General features: G+C 43.8%; 1 protein-coding gene across 2 annotated transcripts in view; it reads left to right on the forward strand.

Moving 5' to 3' along the window:
* Nucleotides 1-6,590: 6,590 nt before the first annotated feature.
* afap1l2 (actin filament associated protein 1-like 2) overlaps nucleotides 6,591-25,224 on the forward strand; it is a 304,943-nt gene continuing 286,309 nt past the window's right edge. For both annotated transcript variants that reach the window (XM_070876591.1, XM_070876593.1), the window contains exon 1: nucleotides 6,591-6,795. In XM_070876591.1, coding sequence (XP_070732692.1) covers nucleotides 6,780-6,795 — 16 coding nt within the window. In that variant the 5' untranslated portion in view covers nucleotides 6,591-6,779. The remainder of the gene's footprint in view (nucleotides 6,796-25,224) is intronic.

Below are 25,224 nucleotides of genomic sequence, written 5' to 3' on the forward strand. Positions count from 1 at the left end.
GGTGTCGGTGGGGATGTTACACTTTATCAAGGAGGTTTTGAGGGTGTCCTTGAAACATTTCCTCTGCTCGCTTGTCGTGTAGGAGTTCTGAGTAGAGCGCTTGCTTTGGGAGTCTCGTATTGGGCATGTGGACGATATGTCCTGCCCAGTGGAGCTGGTCGAGTGTAGTCAGTGCTTTGATGCTGGGGATGTTGGCTTGAGCGAGAACACTAATGTTGGTGCATCTATCCTTCCAGTGGATTTGTAGGATCTTGCAGAGGCAGCGCTAGTGGTACTTCTCTTGCGCTTTGAGGTGTCTACTATTTTGATATTTTTGTCTGTAGTTTATGGGTCCTTTCTTTATACTACATTACTAACAATGCACAGTCAGTTCTATAGCACATGCACAAAAACATGCTGAAGGCCACCTGTGCATTACATCTGCGGTGCTGGAGACATCCCCAACTCCAGAGGTGGCATTAGTGTCTCTGACAGCATGGGGACCCGCTTCGTGAAGTGTTGCTCCTCGTGCTGAAGCCAAATATAAGCAGCTGATTCCAGTGAGGCTGAAAGCCACTGGCAGCCAGTTTATCTGGTCACAGGTGGACTGAGCTCACAGCCTACTCATGCAAGCCAGCAATGTGTTTTTCTTATTGCTGGTCTGTTATTAGCCTTCCACTGATCACAAGGAAAAGAGAAACTTAAAGTCATAGTTGTGTGCATGCCACCTGGTCATGTGCATGCGTTTCGATTAAGCATTTGCACTGTGCCACATTGGGGTGGATTCCAGAGCACTGACCAATTCAACTCCTTCCAGAGTCTCCTCAAGTAAAAGTCCCCCCTCAGTATAAATGTGACATTAGTTGAAAACTTTGAACCAACTTTCTGAGTATGCAGAAGTTTCAAAGCACTGATGGGCATTCACGGCATTATTATTGTTTCAATAGTGATCTACGTGACAAAAAAAATTGGTATTTTTGTCTGTAGTTTGTGTCCTTTATACTACATTACTTAGCTTACAGTGCTGCACTGTTGGAGGTGCTGTCTTTTGGATGAGACATTAAACCGAGGCCCCCTCTACTCTCTCAAGTGGATGTAAAAGATCCCATTGCATTTTTCGAAGGAGAGCAAGGAAATTAACCCGGTATCCTGGCCAATATTTATCCCTCAATCAACATCATTAAAACAGTTTATCTGGTCATTATCACATTGTGGTTTGTGGGAGCTTGCTGTGCACAAATTGGCTGTTGCGTTTCCCACATAACAACAGTCCAAAAGTACTTAATTGGCTGTAAAGCGCTTTGAGACGTCTGGTGGTCGTCAAAGGCGCTATATAAATCCAAGTCTTTCTTTCTTTAAGGCATGGGTTTTTTGAAGAAAGATATTGTAATCAAAATGACTTGTGCAACTGCGTGTTGGGAAATTTATTTAAATGCTTCTGCCCCTGCCTGAGGAATATCAGAACGAAGCCAGTCACGCCAATACTGTTGACTACCAACAGACATAAATGTCTGGAAACAAAATCACCCAAGTGGTGCATCATTGAGCTATTAAGTACTGTCACAATCCAATTAGACACCACAGGTAGCCTTTGGCATGCCTTTGTGGTGTTGCAGAACTAGCTGTGTATTGTTCATGAAAAATTCCTTGGTTTCATAGATTATTTTTTAAAAGGCAAGACTGTATTTCAAAGGGTTTTAGATCTTTAAGAATGAGACACATATGCTGTATGTTAGCTGCAACAGACATTAAGGCAAGCTGGATATTCCCTAGGGGATAGGAACACCTACATAGGGAATCAAGAAGCTAGCATCCTAGCAAAAAGGGGATTGTCTCTTTATTAGTAGAAAGGTCAGCAAAGAAAAACAGCCAAAGGAACTCAGCTGACTAGTTTGCCTATTTACCCTTTCATGAACTGATTCAAAGGCTGTGTTATTAGAACTGACTTCAACAACTGGATGAAACTACTTACTACTGTAAATTACTTGCTTTATGAAAAAAATGCTTGATAGTTAAATCAGTTAAGAACGTGTCTGCCATGACTGCTGCTATTATCTATGTAGTGATATGGTGTGCAGTGGAAATCCACATCTAATCCAGAGGCAATAAACAAGTCTGTTGTTCATGCATTGGTTCATAGCGACTGAGTGCTTGCCAATGAGAGTCGACCTTTCTACTGAGCACAACAAAACTATTTGGTGAGAGTCCAAGTCATGACACTGATATCATGAATAAAGTGGGGCCTTAAGAGTCTTTCTTTTTACATTATTACCTACAATATTATATTATTAAATTGGATTATTTACATTATAATATTTGGGTCAGAGTAAAGTATATTTCATAAATATTAAACACCATGCATCAAATCTCACTTATTGTGGAACAGACAAATGAATATTTTTCATGAACTTTAGTGAGGGTCTATCCTTGGCCACCTCCTATTTCTCATCTGCATGCTGCCCTGCGGCGACATCATCCGAAAACACAACATCGGGTTCCACCTGTACGCTGACGCCTCCCAGCTCTACCTCACCACCACCTCTTTCGACCCCTGCAGTGTCTCTGATTTGTCACACTGCATATCCAACATCCAATCCTGGATGAGCAGAAAATTTCTCCAAGTAAATATTGGGTCCCACCACAAACTCCATTCCATAGCCACCAACTCCGTCCCTCTCCCTGGCCATTGTCTGAAGCTGAACCAGACTGTTTGCAATCTTGGCGTCCTATTTGACCCTAAAATGAACTTCCGACCACATATCTGCTCCATCACCAAAATTGCCTACTTCCATCTCTGTAACATCGCCGATCTCTGAACCTGCCTCAGCTCATCTGCTGCTGAAGCCCTCATCCATGCCTTAATTACCTCTAGACTTGACTATTTCAATGCTCTCCTGGCCAATCTCCCATTTTCCATTCTATAAACTTGAGCTCATCCAAAATTCCGCTGCCTGTATCCTAACTTGCACCAAGTCCCGTTCACCCATCATCCCTGTGCTCACTGACCTACATTAGTTTGAGGTCCGGTAACACTTCGATTTTAAAATTCTCATCCATGTTTTTAAATCCCTCCATGATCTCACCCCACCTTATCTCTGTAATCTCCTTCAGCTCTATAACCCTCTGCGACCTCTGCTCTCCTCCAATTCTGCCCTCTTGCACATCCCCCACTTTTTAATAATTCCACCATTTGCGGTTGAACTTACAGCTGCCTAGGTCCTAAGTTCTGAAATTCCCTAAACCTCTCTGCCTCTCCAGCTCGCTCTCCTCCTTTAAGGCACTCCTTAAAACCTACATCTTTGACACATTGTCCTAATTTCTCCTTATATGGCTTGGGGTCAAATTTTGTTTGATAACTCTCCTGTGAAGTGCCTTGGGACGTTTTACTACATTAAAGGCGCTATATAAATGCATGTTGTTATTGTTGTCATAAATAGCCTAGTAGGTAAAGGGACAATCCAGTTTGGCACTAAACCATACAGAATAGAAATATGAGATTTGATTCTTTGTTAGTTGATCTTGGGTGGGAGAGCAGTTTAGATGCTACAATTTACTACAAACCTTGAGATGGGGGAAAGCAACTTAGCCAGGCTTCCGGCATCTGAATATTATCTAATGGCTCCTGATGGAAAGTGCATGTGTGAGTTGATAAGCTGCAGCTATGACTTGGCTCAGCTGTGGTCTCTAATCAAATTGCTAGTTGGAAACCACTGTCTCGGCTCATACATGAAGAATAACCACTAGAGCAGGGCACTGGAATGTAGACATCCCTCATCAAACTATATACCAAAAAGAACGTGCTAAAACCCTCCAATACCATTACCAAAGTGATGATTCCTCACATGGATACCTAGACAATGAGTATCAGCAGGTTATTTTGATTACTAGGGGCATTACAGTCAAGCCTAATCCGCTCTCCATGCTTCTGCAGCAGGCTTTACTGGATAGCAATCAGCTGTCACTAATTTCAGCCACTCTCCCCCCAGCCTGTTGATGCCAAAATCCAATTGTACTGCCCCAGCCGAAGTTAGCAAACTCAGCATATTTGTGGGATCAAACCTCATGAGTATTTGCCCGCTGAGCCACCTGGGAAACTCTGTGGCAGAACTTTAACAGCTGAGCTATTGAGTGCCCTGAGAAATCCAGTTTTGCTTATTACATAAAACCAAAGAATATTACATGTCCCATTAACCTATTAGAATATTTCAAGCTATGCTGATATAGGACTTCTTGAAAATACTATTGGTTTAATACGGAACGTAGAGCATTATATCCATGACAACAAAAGCAAAATACTGCCGATGCTGGAAATCTGAAATATAAACAGTAAGTGATGGAATAGTGGATGCATTGGTTGTATCTTACCAAAATTCCCTGGATTCTGGGGAGGTCCCAGCAGACTGGAAAACTGTAAATGTAATGCCCCTATTTAAAAAAGAAGGCAGACAAAAAGCAGGAAACTATAGACCAGTTAGCCTAACATCTGTGGTTGGGAAAATGTTGGAGTCCATTTTTAAAGAAGCAGTAGCAAGACGTTTGGAAAAGCAAAATTCGGTCAGGCAGAGTCAGCATGGATTTATGAAGGGGAAGTCATGTTTGACAAATTTGCTAGAGTTCTTCAAGGATGTAACGAACAGGGTGGATAAAGGGGAACCAGTGGATGTGGTGTATTTGAAGGCATTTGACAAGGTGCTACATAAAAGATTACTGCACAAGATAAAAGTTCACGGGGTTGGGGGTAATATATTAGCATGGATAGAGGATTGGCTAACTAACAGAGAACAGAGAGTCAGGATAAATGGTTCATTGTCTGGTTGGCAACCAGTAACTAGTGGGGTGGCGCAGGGATCAGTGCTGCGACCTCAACTATTTACAATCTATATTAACGACTTGGAAGAAGGGATGAATGTAATGTAGCCAAGTTTGCTGACAATACAAAGATGGGAGGAAAAGCAATGTGTGAGGAGGGCACAAAAAATCTGCAAAAGGACATAGACAGGCTAAGTGAGTGGACAAAAATTTAGCAGATGGAGTATAATGTTGGAAAGTGTGAGGTCATGCACTTTGGCAGAAAAATTCAAAGAGCAAGTTATTATTTAAATGGAGAAAGATTGCAAAGTACTGCAGTACAGCGGGACCCTGGGGGTACTTGTGCATGAAACACAAAAAGAGAGTATGCACGTACAGCAAGTGATCAGGAAGGCCAATGGCCTTTATTGCAAAGGGGATGGAGTATAAAAGCAGGGAAGTCTTGCTACAGCTATATAAGGTATTGGTGAGACCACACCTGGAATACTGTGTGTAGTTTTGGTTTCCATATTTATGAAAGGATATACTTGCTTTGGAGGCAGTTCAGAGAAGGTTCACTAGGTTGATTCCGGAAATGAGAGGGGTGACTTATGAGGAAAGGTTGAGTAGTTTGGGCCTCTACTCATTGGAGTTCAGAAGAATGAGAGGTGATCTTATCAAAATGTATAAGATTATGAGGGGGCTTGACAAGGTGGATGCAGAGAGGATGCTTCCACTGATGAGGGAGACTAGAATGAAAGGGCATGATCTTAGAATAAGGGGCCGCCCATTTAAAACAGAGATGAGGAGAAATTTCTTCTCTCAGAAGGTTGTAAATCTGTGGAATTCGCCACCTCAGAGAGCTGTGGAAGCTGGGACATGGAATAAATTTAAGACAGAAATAGGCAGTTTCTTAAACAATAAGGAGATAAGAGGTTATGGGAAGCGGGCGTGGAAGTGGAGCTGAGTCCATGATCAGATCAGTCATGATCTTATTGAATGGCAGAGCAGGCTTGAGGGGCCGTATGGCCTGCTCCTGTTCCTATTTCTTATGTTCTTATGTTCTTCATAAACACTCAGCAGGTCAGGCAGCATCTGTGAAAAGAGAAACAGAATTAATGTTTCAGGTCGATGGCCTTTCATCAGAACTGGTTCAAGGCCACTAATTTATAATTTTCAGGGGAAAAGGGGACAGAATTAGGGAATTTGATCCCCAAAACACTGGTTTAAAAAAATCCTTGCATCCCCTGTAATAAAACCAGACTTTGACTTAGTCAATCAACGTGAGTCAATGATCTTACTGACATTGAACTTGTAACCAACAGAAAATTGTGGTCTGGGTTTCCTTCAATAAGTGTGTGGGGTAAAGCAAACATTCAAGTCATTTTTACATTCCGTTCATTCTTTCTGTAATAAAAGAAAATGTGGGGAATGGTGATATTTCCCCTATAAATGTTGGGATCATGCTATTAAGCAAATCTGGGGAAAACATTCTGACAGGACACTCAGAAGCTCAACTGTATAAATCAAAGAAATCCCTCTCCCAACAATGCACGGTTAGCCGTTTCCATTATTGTATTTTATTAGATGTTATTTTTAATTCACTATAGCTTTGCCAAAGTTATAGTTAGAAATAAGCTGCGCCGGAAATGGAGAGGGAACAATGCAAGTCTGCAATGATTGCAAACTTCTTCGAAAGTGGCTCGACTCGGGAAGGAAGGTTCAGGCCAATGAACGATCCCTTGGTCCGGCTGGAGCTCTCTCGGCTCTTTAACAACTTGTGCGACTTCGGTGAACTTTCCAGCTGTGAACCAGAAGGAACGGCGTCAGCGGGCGGGGCTGTTCAACCACAGCTTGTGTACTGAATGAAAGCACTTGGTGCAAGTCTGCGCAGAGGGACGGGACGGGACACGACTCGCGATTGAGGAGTCTGATGTGTGCTATTTTCTCTGGGATCGCTACACATAAACAAGGCACTTCAAGGGACATCTGACTATTTCCAGATCTCACACATGGATAGGAGCAAAGGTAAGTGAGTGGAAGGGGCGGGGCGGGGGACATCGATCGATTTCTCCAAAGACCTAGTGACTATTTTAGAGTCTCTGTGCTGCTGTGCCTGTGAACCCACCACCCCGCCCCCCCCCCTCGTCAGTTTCAGATGGAAACTGACTAACGAGGAGAGCAAATCTGTAATTGACATGACCTCTCGAGCCAAATCATCGATGTAAGTGCCTGGGAAAGGTCCAGGGGGCAATCGCCCTTCCCTGCGACCCTCCAGTCCAGAATTCTTATATTGAAGCCTGTCATTTACACAATCTGCCCAAATAACAATTCCTTGTCCCGTTATGTCATTAGTTTCAGAGCAGTGAGCTAAAGCCAGTCTCGAAAGCAGCTGGTATTTTTTTTTTTAAAACTCTTTTTGAGTTGAGAATCAAACTGCAGCTCGCCCAACTCTGCTGTGGGAATACAAGTGTAAGGTTAACGAGCAATGTATGAGACTGGGACGTCTTACGGGTACAATTCTCCAACTTTCTGGGAAGCTGCCCCCCCCCCCCCGCCCCTCAAACGTAATGTAATTTCAGAATCGTCTAAAGCAGGACATTCCACTCGAGATGGATGTTGCTGACACAGTCCGAATCCGTGACCTGCAGTTAGAGCGGTAATATTATGAATCGGTTGTTGTGAGGCGAAGGTGATTTAGAGCGCTCGGCATGTTTCCTTCCTGTGAAGACTTCGGTCACGTTCGTTCACCTGTCGCCGTTGGCTGTGCTGCCTTGCCTCCTGTCTCTTACCAAGACAATTGACAAGACAATCGGGGGTGTGCGCGATAACAACGCCGTTTGATCCCACGCGTGTTCTGAAAAATCCCAAGGCTGCATTTCTCTCAATGCCCACTGTTAAAGACAAATCAACGGCGGGGCGCTGCATTATTGGGAGTCTCGAGGTGTAAATCTGCAATTCATAATACTTCCATTTTATAAGCGACCGAAGGTTCAGTGAAAGGTTTGTAAACAACTGTTTACACTGAGCCTTTTCGACTCTGGGTCACCGGCGATGTGCTCGGATGAAGGTCGCGCCATGGTCAATGTGAGCTAAACAAACTCAGGCCGTCATTCCAGGAGGTTCAGGGCTTATGTAGATCGACAGACCCGGAGTATTTTGTTTACAAACATCTTACCAAAGTGGTTTTAAATTGCACTTTGTTTTTGTTTCATGGATCCCTTCATTTTTGTGAGTGCTGCTACTTTTTACAGTGAATGTTCTGAGAGAACACGGGCTTCTATACTTTAAATAATGACGAGTTGCCCCCAAACACGGGAGTAGACAGAACTGCAGTGCAAATCTGAGTGGGCGTGTTGTGTACTTACTGTTCTCGCTTGCCTGGAAAATTGAATTCATTTATAAAATCTTGGAAGTTATCACACAGGAACTTTAAGAAATTTTGGTTTATTCCTTGAGTCGGAATCCAACTTTTTAGCAAGTAGAATTCCATTACATTTCATCGCTTGTGGGACTATGTAAGTGACAGGGGTAGAGATAAGTTATTTTGCTGGTTTTAACTGGTGAATTGATAGAGAGTAGCGTGCACCACAGTAAGGAGATTCAAATCTTTACCGTCATTCGTGCTCAGGATTGTTTGTGGGGCTAAGTGTTGTCAATCTGTAGCAGGGCCATCTGAGGAGAGAGGAAGATTGGCCACGGAGGAGTCTATTCCTTCGCCAGTCAAACAGGCCAGCTGTCAGGTCAAACAAGGAGCAGCACTGACAACATCCATGGAGAATTTCTGGAGGTTGAACCATCCCACTCCTTCTGAGCTTAACTGGAAACATGCTAACAATGTGATCAGCAGAAATTTGATTTATCGACCTGTGCCGATTTTTATGCCAGCTGTTAAATTGCTATGGCAACAACCATTCAATCAGTCTGGTTATCAGATCCGGTCAACACAACACTGGTGATATTGTTTGTTAAAACACAAACTCCAAACATTATTTATTTTGGTTTACATTTTGTCAGCTGGGAAATGGGCCTTTGCAAAGGTTGAAAGATGCAACTGCATAAAACTAACATGATGTAACTACAAAATACTGATGGAGAACAATAAGTAGGAAAATACTGTTTTTTTTTAATGATGTCAACAGTATTTGAATGTTTAATGATAAAAGAAATGATGGGGCATTGAATTAATGAAATAGTACCCTCAAGGTCTGGAATTGTTGTGTTGACCATCATGGTGGCAAGACAGGGCAATTGTTAGAAGGGATAACCATCCGTGGCTAACTAATGAAATAAGGGATGGTATCAAATAGAAAACAAGGGCATACAATGTGGCCAAGACTAGTGGGAGGCCAGAGGATTGGGAAACTTTTAAAAGCCAGCAAAGAACGACTAAAAAAGTGATAACGAGAGGGAAGATAGATTATGAAAGTAAACTAGCACAGAATATAAAAACAGATTTCTACAGGTACATAAAAAGGAAAAGAGTGGCTAAAGTAAATGTTGGTCCCCTAGAGGATGAGACTGGGGAATTAATAATGGATAATGGGGAAATGGAAGAGACATTGAACAAATATTTTGTATCAGTCTTCACTGTAGAAGACACTAAAAACATCCCAATAGTAGATAATCAAGGGGCTATAGGGAGATAGGAACTTAATACAATCACTATCACTAATGAAGTAGTACTCAGTAAAATAATGGGACTAAAGGCGGAAAAGTACCCTGGATCCTGATGGTTTACATCCTAGGGTCTTAAAAGAAGTGACTGCAGAGATAGTGGATGCATTGGTTGTGATCTACCAAAATTCCCTGGATTCTGGGGTGGTCCCAGCAGATTGGAAAACCACAAATGTAGCGCCCCTATTTAAAAAAGGAGGCAGACAAAAAGCAGAAAACTATAGACCAGTTAACCTAGCATCTGTCGTTGGGAAAATGCTGGCATCTATTATCAAGGAGGCAGTAGCAGGACATTTGGAAAAGCATAATTTTATGAAATTATGGTTTTATGAAAGGGAAGCCATGTTTGACAAATTTGCTGGAATTCTTTGAGGATGTAACGAGCAGGGTGGATAAGGGGGAACCAGTGGATGTGGTGTATTTGGATTTCCAGAAGGCATTTGATAAAGTGCCACATAAAAGATTACTGCACAAGATAAAAGTTCACGGGGTTGGGGGTAATATATTAGCATGGATAGAGGATTGGCTAACTAACAGAAAACAAAGAGTTGGAATAAATGGGTCATTTTCTGATTGGCAAACAGTAACTAGTGGGGTGCTGCAGGGATCAGTGTTGAGGCCTCAACTATTTACAATCTGTTAATGACTTGGATGAAGGGACCAAGTATAATGTTGCCAAGTTTGTTGATGATACAAAGATGGGTGGCAAAGCAAATTGTGAGGAGGACACAACAAATCTGCAAAGGGATATAGACAGGCTAAGTGAGTGGGCAAAAATTTGGCAGATGGAGTATAATGTGGGAAAATGTGAGGTTATCCACTTTGGCAGAAAAAATAGAAAAGCAAATTATAATTTAAATGGAGAAAAATTACAAGTGCTGCAGTACAGTGGGGCCTGGGATTCCTTGTGCATGAAGCACAAAAAGTGAGTATGCAGTACAGTAAGTAATCAGGAAGGCAAATGAAATGTTGGCCTTTATTGCAAGGAGATCGAGTATAAAAGCAGACAAGTCCTGCTTCAGCTGTACAGGGTATTGGTGAGGCCACACCTGGAGTATGCATACAGTTTTAGTCTCCGTATATAAAAAAGAATATACTTGCATTGGAGGCTGTTCAGAGAATGTTCACTAGGTTGATTCCGGAGATGAGGGGGTTGACTTATGAAGATAGGTTGAGTAGGTTGGGCCTATACTCTTTGCATTTCAGAAAAATGAGAGATGATCTTATCGAAACATATAAGATAATGAGGGGGCTAGACAAGGTGGATGCAGACAGGATATTTCCATTCATAGGGGAAACTAAAACTAGGGGGCATAGTCTCAGAATATCGGGCCGCCCGCCCATTTAAAACTGAGATGAGGAAGAATTTCTTCTCTGAGGGTTGTAAATCAATGCAATTCTCTTCCCCAGAGAGCTGTGGAGGCTGGGTCATTGAATATATTTAAGGCGGAGATAGGCAGATTTTTGAGTGATAAGGGAGTAAAGGGTTATGGAGAGCAGGCAAAGAAGTGGAGCTGAGTCCATGATCAGATCAGCCATGAGCTTATTAAATGGCGGAGCAGGCTCGAGGGGCCAGGTGGCCTACTCCTGCTCCTATTTCTTATGTTCTTATGTTAATCATCGTTCTGTGGAACCTACGGAGATTCACCAAGCCCAGCTGAAAGCTGCAGACCTTCCCAGAAGATAGGTATTGGATGAAGAAAACTCTTTGACCTCTCTGTTTGGGAATACTAACCTCAATCTTTCAATTAAAGCTTCTAACTATTTCTTGAATGAGTCAAATGTTTTGGTCTCAACCACTCTTCCAAGCATCTTATTTGAGCCATTGGAATGCCCTCTGTATAAAGAAATACATCTTCTCTAAATTTCCCTTCACAACCTACAACCTATTAACCTGTTGCTCTGACTCATGTGAAACCTACATTGGCTTCCGGATCAGCAACACCTTGATTTCAAAATTCATGTGAAACACCCTTTCAGGTTTACTTCTATTGTTTTACACCTTTATAAGGTCCACTCTGAATTGTCACTTTGACATCGAAGAGACCCAGCTTAACGTGTAATTTTTCATTGCTCATCCCTCTAATATCAGGGATCAGCCTCATTGCGCTGCCTGTAGTGCTTCTAGAGATTCAATAACCCAATTATGCCTCAACAAACAGAACTCTAAACCATACTCCAGGTGCGGTTTGACCAGAGTACTCTATAGTTTTAACATGACTTCACAATATATCACAATTAGTAACTTGCATTTGAAGGCTCTGACTGAACTTTAAATTTCCAGAACTACTTGGCCTTGATGGTATTAATTCTGATTTCTACAAATTGCTAAACTTCATCATAGACTTCTCCAATACACCCCCATCTTAAATATAACTTTTCAGGAACCAAGCTATATCCAGAATGCTGGAAATTGTCATTCAAAGTGTCTGAGGCATTTTCATTGGCCACCAGGGTAGCAGTTTCCTCCCTTCAGTTCAGATTGGTAGTGTCCAGAGAAGACGTTCTTATTGTGTCCAGCATGACCTTAATCCAAGTTCCTGCTCAGAACAACAGAACATTGTTGGACACTGTATCCTGGCATTTTTTTGTTACGAATGGTGAATGGAACTTTATGTGCTTGCGATAAGCTAAGTTTTACAGCTACAAGGCAGGGATACCAGGTTGACATTGTAGTACACGGAGATTTTGGTTCCCAGTTTCGTACCATGTTGACTCTAAACGCTTTTTGTAAGTCAACCAAAGGCAGTATTAGTTTTTTTGATGTGGTTGGAGACTTCCAACTCTATTTTTCAACTTCACTATAGTACCCTCAGTATTGATGTTGTGCGGAAATTAAGGGCTGGATTTTGTGGGCCGTGGCGGGTGGGGTGGGAAAGATTTTTCCCCAGCAGGTCGGGATCCCACTGTGAACCTGCTGCCACACGCCTTTACCAAATGTTGGGTCTGTCAGCGCTGAGCAGACCTGACACGCAGCGGTGGGGGAGGCAGTTAAAATCATTAGTGGCTTGTTTACAGCCACTTATCAGTGATTTTCTTCACAGCTTTTTGGATTTGACACATCGCCCACCAGTTTCCCCACAGTACCCAGACCTCGTCTGGGAAGCTGAGGTGGAAGTTCAGTTGCCATTGAATCAGCTGATGAATTGATAGCTTCAAATGTCAAATCAAAGCTCCGAGCTGAGTGAGATATGTTCCCTTGACCACTAGCTTCTCTAAACTACATTTCCACTACGGATTCAGAATGCTGAAAGTCTTTACACAAGTCTCCATCCAGTCTGACCTCATTACCTTTCTCACCATTGACAGATCGCTTCTGTCACTTCTACTTCACCTGCCATCTATTCCATCAGCATCAGTGCCCTGGAAAAAATATCACCGTGGTCCTCAGAATCCTACCATGATCAGCCCCAACACCAGCATCACCAGGCACACCAGCAGCACCAACAACACCACCAACCTTCTCCACAATCAACTGATGCTGCACAGGAGACGAGACATCAGCACCCAGCCACATTGTTGCCCAGGAGGCCAGGGATGGCCACCCCATGGCCAGATTTATTTCACTTGACACTGTACACCCTGACTGCCACATGATGTGCCAGGTTGGCACCACCCCACAACAACAACATAAAGCATCCCTACAATGCCCAAGCCATTCCATTCACACTCATCAGCATTGTGGGGATACCGTTATGTCTCACCATTCACTGCAACTCGCTAAGCCACTTCCAAAGCGGCACACAAATCTGTCCAAGAACTCAAAAGTGTTGACAACTAAGGCTTCAATGTTTGACACCACACTATCATAAATTTTACATGAACATTGCATAAAACAACCAAGTGCCTACCCTTGTGTGTTGTTAGTTGGTATGATTGCTCTAGGATGCGGGTGAGCATGTGGGATGGCTAGTGAGAAGTGGATGTGATAATGTGGATAGAGGGGGATGGGTGGAGGCCCAAGGTAAGTTGGTGTGAGTAAGGATGTGCAGGAGTATGGTAGGGAAGGCAGAGTGATGGGGATGTCATGAGAGGCACAGCAGGATGAGGTTGAGTGTGGCTTTGTACTAATGTTTCATGATCTTCTGAGATAATTGATAGGTTTGCACCATTGCAGCCAGGTCCTCCTGACGACATCCCTGCTGTGCCCTCTTGTGCAAACCAGGTTGTGTTGATCTCCTAGGGAGGTCTCTTCCGCCCAATGGAAAGGAAGAGAACCTCCCTGCATGCTGTGACTTCCTCCATAAGCATATGGAGGGAGTCATGAGAGAGCCCGGGTGCAGCCCTATGCCTTCGTGCAGTGCTTGTCAGTGTTTGCAGCACCTCAGTGCTGTAGAACACTGACAACACAAATGTCAAACTAAAGTTGGCCATGGTCCCTTTAAGGAAACCGGCTGATGACGCATCATCAAATGACGTCATCAGAGCCACTTCCTCTAATTGGCCGGCAAAGCGCTGGGCGGGCTTAACAAGCCCAATCAAAGGAAATTTATCTGAGATGTCAGGATGGAGCCAGCAGCAGGGTCGGGACCTGCCACCACTGTCACCCGCCGAGGTTAGTAAAATTGCGGCCTAATTGTTTTGTGGCATATACAGATAACATCACTTCTATTTTCTTCAGGTTGATTGTAATTTTTTGGGTCTTTATCTTAGATATTCGCTTCAGATTCAGTCCTGTAAGTGAACCTTATATCCCTTATGAACTAGAGTTTGTCTTTTCCTAACTAATATCTAGATAAATGTAGAGAGACCCAAGAATATATCACGTTGATAGAATCACAGAATAATACAGCAGGGAATTGCTGGTACCATTCTAGTAAATCTCCTCTGCACCCTCTCAAAGTCTTTGATATCCTTCCTAAAGTGTTATGCCCAGAATTGAACACAATACTTCAGCTGAGGCCAATGGCCTACTCCTGCACCTATTTTCTATGTTTCTGTTTCTAATCTGTGTTTTATGAAGGTTTAGCATAACTTTTTTGCTTTTGTACTCTATATAAAGCTAAGGCTGCCTTATGATTTTGTACCAACATCCTCAACTTGTCCCGCCACCTTCAAAGATTTGTGTACAGACACCCCCAGCTCTCTCGGCTCATGCACCCCATTGAAATTGTGCCATTTAATTTATATTGCCTCTCCTTATTCTACCTACCAAAATATATTAGTTCACACTTCTCTGTTAAATTTCATCAGTCTAACTCACACCAAGTCCCATTCACCCATCACCCCTGTGCTCGCTGACCTACACTGGCTCCCGGTCAAGCAACGCCTCGATATTTAAATTCTCATCCTTATTTTCAAATCATTCCATGGCCTCAGCTTCCCTATCTCTGTAATCTCCTCCAGCGCCACAACCCTCCAAGATATCTGTGCTCCTCTATTTCTGGCCTATTGAGCATCCCTGACTTTAATCGCTCAACTATTGGTGGCCGTGCCATCAGCTTCCAAGGCCCTAAGCTCCGGAATTCCCTCCCTAAAGCTCTCCGTCTCTCTACCTCATTTTTTCCTTTTAGACGCTCCTTAAAACCTATCTCTTCGAGCAAGCTTTTGGTCATCTGCGCTAATATCTCATGTAGCTCGGTGTCAAATTTTGTTTTGTGACTCTAAAGCGTCTTGGAACATTTTACTATGTCAAAGGCGCTATATAAATACAAGTTTTGTTGTCATGTGTCTGTCCATTTCACCAGTCTGTGTATTTCTCCTCATTGTTTGATACATTTCTGAGTTTTTTGGCATCTGAAAACTTAAGTCCAGGTCATTAATATTTATCAAAAAGTGCAGTGGTCCTACTACTGACCCCTGGGAACACCACTGTATACTTCTTTCCAGTCTGAAAAACAACCGTTCACCACTGCTGCCTTATGATCTCCTCATTGCCAGAGGCAAAAAAATAAAATGTTATCAGACCATGGCTCAGGCTATAAACCACTGGACAAATTTATTGAACATAAAACAGGTAAAAGAACAGTACTCAGTACACACAAACATAAGAAATAGGAGCAGGTGTAGGCCATATGACCCCTTGAGCCTGCTCAAAAAGATCATGGTCAAACTCCATTCCTGCTCTATCCCTTGTTTCCCTTAGTGCCCAAGAATATATCAATTTTAGTTTTGAATATATTCAACAACTGACCATCCACAGCCCTCCAGAGTAGAAAATTCCAAAGGTTTACAACCCGATGAGTGAAGAAATTTCTCATCTCAGTCTTAAATGGCCAACCCCTTATCCTGAGACGATGACCCATGACTCTAGACTCTCCAGCCAAGTGAAACAGCATTTCAACATCGACCCTGTCAAGCCCGCTAAGAATTTCATACGTTTCAATGAGATCACCTCTCATTCTTCTAAACTCCAGAGAAGATAGGCCCATTCTATTTAATCTCTCCTCATAGGATAGACCTCTTCTCCCAGGAATCAATCTAGTGAACCTTAGTTGCACACGCTCCAAAACATATATATACTGTGTAAGGGGCCAAAATTGCTCTTTCCATTAAGGCCTGTGATCGCCGGAGATCGGCAGTCACGCTGCGGAGTGCAATGGCTGCCGACTTTTCGTTTAATGGCCGCCATTTTTTAAATTCCGCTCCTGCGGTATCCTGGCGGTGACCTGCTCCCCCCCTCCCCCCCCCACAGCTCTGCTGCTGCCGATCCATCCTAAGTGCATCATAAGAGTGCACATCGCCAATGTTTCCCCCCTGATGGTGAAACTCTGCCAAAGAAATCTTGCTCCCACCGCACGGTGCCAAAAGCTGCTTTGTTCTGCCGGTGCAGTGAGGCTGTAGTTCTTGTAAAATGAAGGTGCGGCTCCCATTAAAGGGGAGGACCTACTGCTGCTGCCGCTATGTATTTTTTTGTCGGCCGACTGCCATGTTGGGCCGACAATTATACCCCCTCTTGGCACTTCCTGGTGGCCCGGTGGACCGAACTTAAACAATTGCGACAATCTCCTTTAAGTGAAGAGGAGAGCCGTGGTGATGCGGCACCGTGATGACATCATTAGCGCTACGTTGATGACTGATAGCGGTGGCCAGTCCGCCCGCCCCCAAACTCTGCCCCGCTAATGGGCGAACTTCCGCTCACCGCCGCATATCTTCCCCCATTATGACCAACTTCCGGTCCGCCGGAAAAAAAAGCCAAAGAGTGGAATTTCGCTCAAGAGGCCACCTCATCTACCGCGCTGGTAAAAACACGAGAAACAGGATCGGTGCGCCCCGTTTCCAGCGGTGGGCAATTTCGGCCCCCAAAACTGTACACAGTACACCCGGTGTGGTCTCATCAAAGCCCTAAATAATTGCAGTACCAGGGAATAGAAGGATCTGTGGATGGGGTTAGAAAGACAGACTTATGTTGCAAACAGTTGCCAGTAATTTCCATGGGGGTTTTCCTGATTTCCTGTCATAACTTTGGTGAAAGAACATCAGAAACCCAGGGACTTTGGTCAAAGTTATTGCAGAAGATAAGGGAACCCCCACAGAAATTCTACCCCAGTATGTTTACAAACTTTTCCTAATCTCCTCAAAATGCTGAAGGGAATGATGATTCATTTCCTAATCGGAGCCTTAATGCATGACTTATTCACGATTCGCAGTCGATGGCGGAATGAAAGATTAACCCGCTGGCGTCCAAGCAGAATGCACACTTACCTGATGGGGACCCTGTTTCGAGAACTTGCTGGCACACGCTGCATAGTAGAGGGCAGTGTAGTGGCCCACGGATCCCAGGGGCGCACTGTGTGCGGAAGTGTACCGGTGATCATGTGGGCCAGTGCTCCAATCTGAAATCAGAAGGTCTCTCATTGAGGGAGGAAAGAATAGAAGGAACTGTTGATAGGGTTCGAAAGAAACACTTACATTTACATAGCGCCTTCCATAACCTCCGATGTTCCAAAATGCTTTACAGCCAATGAAGTAGTCACTGTTGAAATGTAGGAAATGCAGCAGCCAATTTGCGCAAAGCAAGCTCCCACAAACAGCAACATGAAAATGACCAGATCTGTTTTTGTTGGTGTCTGAGGGATAAATACTGGCCAGGTCACCGGGGATAACTCCCCTGCTCTTCTTCAAAATAGTGCCGTGGGATCTTTTACATCCACCCGAGAGAACAGACGGGGCCCTCAGTTTAACGTCTCATCCGAAAGAGGGCACCTCCGACAGTGCAGCACTCCCTCAGTACCGCACTGGAGTGTCAGCCTATATTTTTGTGCTCAGATCTTTGGAGTGGGACTTGAACCCACAACCTCAGGGGAGATAGTGCTCCCAACTGAACCACATCTGATGCAGCTTAGGTGAAGAATAGTGAGAGGAGGCTTGTGTGGAGCATAAACACCAGCATGGACCTGTTGGGGCGATTGGTCTGTTTCTGTTTTGTCAATAAATATTACGTAACCTGTGATTGCAGGGAATTAACACTTTTCTTGCTAGCTATCAGGGACCCTTTTGTGCAGGATGATACTAATAGCTCTGCACTTAACAAATACTAACGTACTTAACCATCCTTTGTCTCACAGGAACGAACTACCATTTAGGCAACTTTGGCCAGCTAATAGTTTATCCACCATGTGAACAGTAGTCCTAATCCCATGTGCACACTCTGTTCCCATATCTTTTATTTGCCCTTTCCTTTAACCCTCTATTTAACATTCTTAAATGTTGACATGGTCTCAACTTCATCATTAGGTAGACTGCGAAGGTAATGATGGACCACCTTCTTAAACCACTGCAGTCCTTCTGGCAATGGAAAGAGCATGCGGCAAACCAGTCCCACCCACCCTTTCCCTCAACGACTGTCTGTCCAACCTGTGACAGGGACTGTGGTTCTCATGTTGGACTATTCAGTCACCTAAGAACTCATTTTTAGAGTGGAAGCAAGTCTTCCACGATTCCGAGGGACTGCCTATGATGATGATGTTGTATATGGAATTCCAGAATACTGGAACTATTTCCACTGGAGAAGAGAAGGCTAAAAGGACATTTTTTTAAATTCTGAAGGGTTTTGATAAAGAAAAAAAGTACTTTTTGCTCCTGTGGGGAGTTGGTGATGAGGGGCTCATGAAATTAAAATTGTCACAAAACAGTGAAGAGAGAGGTTGGGAGAAATTTCTTTATGCAGAAGGTCGTTGTAAGGGAAAATGGGACAACGCACCGGGAGGGCACTCGGCCTGGGCTAGGAGTGGGACAACGCACCGGGAGGGCACTCGGCCTGGGCTAGGGGCGGGACAACGCACCGGCAGGCCACTCGGCCTGGGCTAGGGACGGGACAACGCACCGGGAGGCCACTCGGCCTAGGGGTGGGAGCGAGTGAACTGGCCGGCATCAGGATTCAACGGAGAGGCTGCAAGCAAATCAACGGAGAGGCTGGGGGCAGGGAGGGGGGTACGGGGGGGGGAGAGAGAGCTGGCAAGCATTGGGGGCCACAGAGAGGGAGAGGCTGCAATTCTAAATAACAGCAGTAAACACAGTTTACTGCGTCAGACATTTATAAGATCACAGTTGTGGCTGCTAATTTAATTTGTGAATTTGGATCAGATCTCTGAATCCATACCTCTTCAACAATCCCATTGAATTAAATTACATCATCAATAACTCTCCAATCGATTTCAGGAGGAATCTCAACTGCTCATGTACACATGTGATTTAAAGTAATGAGATGTAATGCTTTGTTTTGGTTGTGTTTTTACTATCGGAAAAGCACAAGTGTAAATAGCAATGATTAGGGCTGCAACATTTATTCTACTCGGGGGATTTGATTCAAATTTGTGTGATCTTTGTAAATCACTGTTATTACTTATGCTGAGAACATTATGTGGCAGGGGACAGCTCAGCAATAGCTACTTGTTGTGGTATGAATGTTAGCTTGTAATGCCTGAATTTTAATTAGGAGCACTTCATTCATGCAGTGAAATTAATAGGGAGCACAGGCTTGTGAGTACAGCATGTTTCCAGTCAAATAAAATAACACTCTGAGTATTCAACTGATATCTAGATTCTGAAACAATTTCCAGTTGACATTTCCTGATAGGAAAGACCAATAAATACACTTCTCATAATGTCATTTACCCCTAGTGGTCCAGTGATTTAATCTGTTGTACCATGGTCTAGAAAACTGGCTTCAAATATAAATTACAGTTGATACTGTCCTCTAAGCTTCATCGAGACACTAAGCTGTTGATCTTGATGGACAGAAGGTCAGAATCCTGCTTCTCTCTCTCCCACCACCCACCTACTTTTTCCTGCCATCCCCATATGCAAGCTTTGCCTTCAAAGCTGAGAGTATCATTTCGATTTTTCATAGAAGCAGGCCAAACTGGTGCCCCGGATTTTGCTCTCAGCGGCGAAGGAACAGCTTTTGCCGTTTATCTTGTGTACAGTTGCCCAGAGAATTTTTGCAGGCTTGTCAGCCGAGATTTCCTGTAATCTGATGTCTGTTTCAGCGCGGTCCCCTCTACAGGGAATCTGTGGCATCTTTAAACAGGGAAAGCAACAGCGAGATTCTTCAACCAATCAGATTGAAGAATTCTCACTGAGACACGCAAAGTCTAAACCAGGAAGCAAAAAACAGGAAATATAAATTACATTTAAATCATGTACAGGAAGCAAAATAAAGATCAGGACATACAGATGGGATTAAGGGAGAGAGATAAAAGTGGCAAACAGAAAAAGTTTTATAAAAATTATTTTTATTTTAATTAAAAAAAAATCTGCAACATTCATTTCCTTCTGAGGGAATGAGACTCCACACTTGTAAAATGAATTTTTGAGGTCCAGCGAGGTTGTTCAGCAGTAATTATCACATTACACTGTTAAAAACACACTTATTGTTAAAGGTATCTGCCCTAACTTTTTCAGCCGTCTTTAGTGCAGAACTAGTGGGTAAGTATCACAAGTTCACACCGTTACAGTGATTTCAGTACCAAGTCTATCGACAAGATCTGCAACAACGACAGTAACTTCTGGATTACTGCGTTTACCTGCGTATGTGCGTATGTAAGGGATGTGATTAAGAAATTTGCAGACGATACTAAAATCGGTTGTGTGGTTGATCATGAAGAAGAAAGCTGAAATCTGCAGGAAGATGTCAATGAACTGGTCAGGTGGGCAGAACAGTAGCAAATGGAAGAAGTGTGAGGTAATGCATTTGGGGAGGACTAACAAGGCAAGGGAATACACATTAAATGGTAGGACACTGAGAAATGTAGAGGAACAAAGGGACCTTGGAGGTAGCAGGCCAGGTAGCTAGGTGGTTGAGAAGGCATACAGAATACTTGACTTTATTAGCCAAGGCATAGAATACAAGAACAGGGAGGTTATGCTTGAATTGTATAAAACACTAGTCAGGCCACAGCTGGAGTACTGCGTGCAATTCTGGTCACCACATTACAAGAAAGATGTGATTGCACTACAGAGGGTACAGAGGAGATTTACGAGGATGTTGCATGGACTGGAGAATTTTAGCTATGAGGAAAGATTGGATAGGCTGTGTTTGTTTCCTTTAGAACACAGGAGGCTGAGGGGAGACCTTATTAAGGTATATAAAATTATGAGGGGCCTAGATGGAGTGGATAGGAAGGATCTATTTCCCTTCGCAGAGGGGCCAACAACCTAGGGACATAGATTTAAAGTAATTGGTAAGAGGTTTAGAGGATTTGAGGGGAAATGTCTTCACCCTGAGGGTGGTGGGGGTCTGGAACTCACTGCCTGAAAGGGTGGTAGAGGCAGAAACCCTCACCACATTTAAAAAGTACTTGGATGTGCACTTGAAGTGCCGCAACCTGCAGGGCTACAGACCAAGAAATGTAAAGAGGGTTTAGGCGGGATAGCTCTTTGTCGGCCGGTGCGGACACGATGGGCCGAAATGGCCTCCTTCCGTGCTGTAAATTTCTATGACTCTATGCCAGATTTACCCTGTAATACTGGTGAGCGTTGAGAGCCTTTCTGCTATTATTACAGCAAAATCCGGGCAATAACCCTCTGGTTTTACCCTCCCCACCCACCAGTTAAAAGTACAGGTATTGTCTGAGTACAACTGAAAGGTGTAACATTGTAAAGAAATAACAAAATGGGCGTCATTCAGCAGAACCTAATGTATATCTCCAAACTACTTCTGCTCAGGCTGTAATTAAAAAAAGAACAAGTTGAAAGGCCAAATGATTACAAAGGGACAATGAAGACCTTGTTTACAGTCATGAAATTAAATTAAATTTCAGCAGTCATTCCAAGGAAGAAAAACTTTCCAGGCAAGGCAGAACTGATTTAAGTGTCTGTAGAATATGCTCAGCCTGCCAATGCATGATTTGTGACAAATGCAGTAATATGGTATTACATACAATGTTTCAAAGAACACTGTGGGAGCTCTTCACTACTTTCAGAAACTCACGTTTATTCTACTTCTATTTAAACTTGTCATGGGTACAAAGAACATGAAATGAATAACAAGCAACCACCAAAATCAAAGGACTAAAAGATAACATGTTGTTAAACCTTTAAGACTAATTTTCCCTAAAGTACCTAAAATCATAAACAAGGCCAAGTGAACTTTACAGATACAATAATAGTGGAATTCCAGCTTGCATTTGAGTTCTGGAAAGACCTACAACAACGACAGCAATTTACATTTAGATAGTGCCTTTAACATTGTAAAACGTCCCAAGGTGCTTCACAGGAGTGTTATCAAACAAAATTTGACGCCAAACCACATGAGGAGATATGAAGGCAGCTTGGTCAAAGAGGTAGGTTTGAAGGAGCGTTTTAAAGGAGGAAGGGGAAGTAGAGAGGCGGAGAGTTTTAGGGAGGGAATTTCAGAAATTAGGTCTTTAGCAGCAGAAGGCACGGCCACCAATGGAGGAGTGGTTAAAAGCGACGATACACAAGAAACCAGAGTTGGAGGAGCGCAGACATCTCAACAACAACAACAACTTGTATTTATATAGCACCTTTAACATGGTACAGTATCCCAAGGCGCTTCACAGGAGCATTATGAGATAAAAAATTTGACACGGAGCCGCATAAGGAGAAATTAGCGCAGGTGACCAAAAGCTTGGTCAAAGGGGTATATTTTAAGAAGCATCTTGAAGGAGGAAAGAGAGGTAGAGAGGCGGAGAGGGAATTCCAGAGCTTGGGGCAACAGAAGGCACGACCAACAATGGTTGAGCGATTATAATCAGGGATGCTCAAGATGGCAGAATTAGAAGAGTGCAGACATCTCGATGAGTTGTGAGGCTGGAGATTATAGTGATAGGGAGAGGTGAGGCCATGGAGGGATTTGAAAATAAGGATGTGAATTTTGAAATCGAGGCATTGCTTAACCGAAAGCCAATATAGATCAGTGAGTACAGGGTTGATGGGTAAACGGGACTTGATGAGAGTTGGGACACGGACAACTGAGTTTTGGAGCACCTCTAGTTTACGTAGGGTAGAATGTGGGAGGCCAGCCAGGAGTGCGTTGGAACAGTCAAGTCTAGAGATAACAAAGGCATGGATGAGGGCTTCAGCAGCGGATGAGCTGAGGCAAGGGCGGAGACGGGCAATGTTACAGAGGTGAAAATAGGCGGTTTAAGTTATGCTGCAGATATGTGGTCGATAGCTCATTTCAGGGTCAAATATGACACCAAGGTAGCGAACCGTTTGGTTCAGCCTCAGACAGAAGTCGGGGAAAGTGATGGAGTCAGTGGCTTGGGAACGGAGTTTGTGGCGGGGACCGAAAACAATGGCTTTGGTCTTCCCAATATTCAATTGGAGAAAATTTCTGCTCATCTAGAACTGGATGTCGGACAAGCAGTCTGACAATTTAGAGACCGTGGACGGGTCGAGAGAAGTGGTAGTGAGGTAGAGCTGGGTGTCATCAGCATACATGAGGAAACTGACACTGTGTTTTTGGATGATATTGTCAAGGGACAACCTGTAGATGAGAAATAAGAGGGGGCCAAGGATAGTTCCTTAGGGGACACTAGAGGTAACGATTCGGGAGCGGGAAGAGAAGCCGTTGCAGGTGATTCTTTGGCTATGATTAGATAGATAAGAATGGAACCAGGTGAGTGCAGTCCCACCCAGCTGGACGATGGTGGAAAAGGATAAAGTAGTCAACCATGTCAAAGACTGCAAACAAGTCAGGAAGGATAGGTTGCCTTGGTCAGTCACAAAGGATGTCATTTGGAGATGGGGCGATCTTTGCAAGGACAGAGGGGTCGAGGGTTGTTTTTTTGTGGAGAGGGGTGATGATGACAGATTTGAGGGAGAGGTACCCAAGAAGAGAGAACCATTAGCAATGTCAGCTAAAATGGGAACCAGAAAAGGAAGTTGGGTGGTCAGCAGTTTGGTGGGAATAGGGTCAAGGGAGCAGGAAGTGGGTATCATGGACAGGATGAGCTCGGAAAGATCATGTTGGTAGATTGGAGAGAAACTGGAGAAAGATGTGAGGTCAGGGCTAGGGCAGGGGGGATCCTTAGAGGAAGTTTGGCCTGGTGGGTTAGGGGAAGGAAGGGAAGAGGCAGAGGCGTTCGAACGGATGGTCTTTACCTTAGAGACAAAGAATTCCATGAGCTCCTCACAATTATTGTTAGAGGTGAGGATGGAGACTGGGGAGAAGGGTTTAAAAAGACGGTTAGCAGTGAAGAATAGAAGCAAGGGTTTATCTTTACTTTCCAGAATGATTCTGGAATAGTGAGCAATTTTGGTAGACGAGAGCAGGATCCAATAGTGCTTTGTGTGGTGCAGCCAGATCTGGCGGTGAATGCTAAACCAGTTGTCTGCCATATCCGTTCAAGTCGGTATCTCTTGGACTTGAGGGAGTGAAGATCAGGGCTGTACCAGGGGGAACGGCCAGGATGAGAGAGAGTAATGGTTTTAACAGAGACTAGGGCTTCAAAGGAGGTGTTGAGGGTGTGATTGAGCAGATCGGTAGCTGCATCACACTGTCATGGTGAATGGAGGGTCAAAGGCTGGACAGTTGGGAGTGTTGCAGTGCTGAAGGAGGTTACAGAGATAGGGAGGGCGAGGCCATGGAGGGATTTGAAAACAAGGATGAGCTTTCACCAGGCGCAAGAGTTTGAAGGACTTCGCTGGACATGAGTTCTCGGCCGTGCGAATGTCCTTCCTGCGGGCAAGCATTCGACCTGTCAAGAGAAATCTTGATGGATCGGAAAAGCCGGTTTTTGGCACATGTGCATTGTGCCCTGAAAACAGGCTTTTGCGAGGGTGCGTGCACACTCCCTACGGACCCGGCGAGGCCAGGATTTTAGCCCCATTGTTTACTCAAAGAAATCAGGTCAAGTTCTATTGGGTTGATAGTGGTTTATGCTTGTGCTGTAATCGATTCCATTTCTAGAGTTTGTAATGATATATTTGATTGGCATCACATTGCATTATCATTTGCATCATTGCATATTCTATTTGTAAACCAGTCAAAGTGCCTTATAAGACACATTATCAACTGGTGATAACATTTTAATTTAATGTACATACACGCAAGTTAAATTTTTTTTAAAGTTATATATGCAATAGAGTTCCTTTGATTGGTTTAATTTGTAAATGTGCCGCCTTGTTTGGAACGGACCCATATTTACCAGAAAGGTCCCAGGTTCAGGCCCCAATCTTTGCTGTGATCTGATCTCAACTGGTGAGTGATGTGTGTGTAAAAATGGCTGTATTCCTGCAGGGAGAAATTATCAAGGGTTCGGTGGTCCTGATCACTATCCAATGACTTCCAGTAGAAGGGATGCATAGACAGATACACTGTCTCAAATCCGGCAACCTCAGGACCGAGACCATGCCGAATTTCGGATTTTT

This window comes from Pristiophorus japonicus, chromosome 3 (assembly GCF_044704955.1).
Source record: "Pristiophorus japonicus isolate sPriJap1 chromosome 3, sPriJap1.hap1, whole genome shotgun sequence".
NCBI classification, from domain to species: domain Eukaryota; kingdom Metazoa; phylum Chordata; class Chondrichthyes; family Pristiophoridae; genus Pristiophorus; species Pristiophorus japonicus.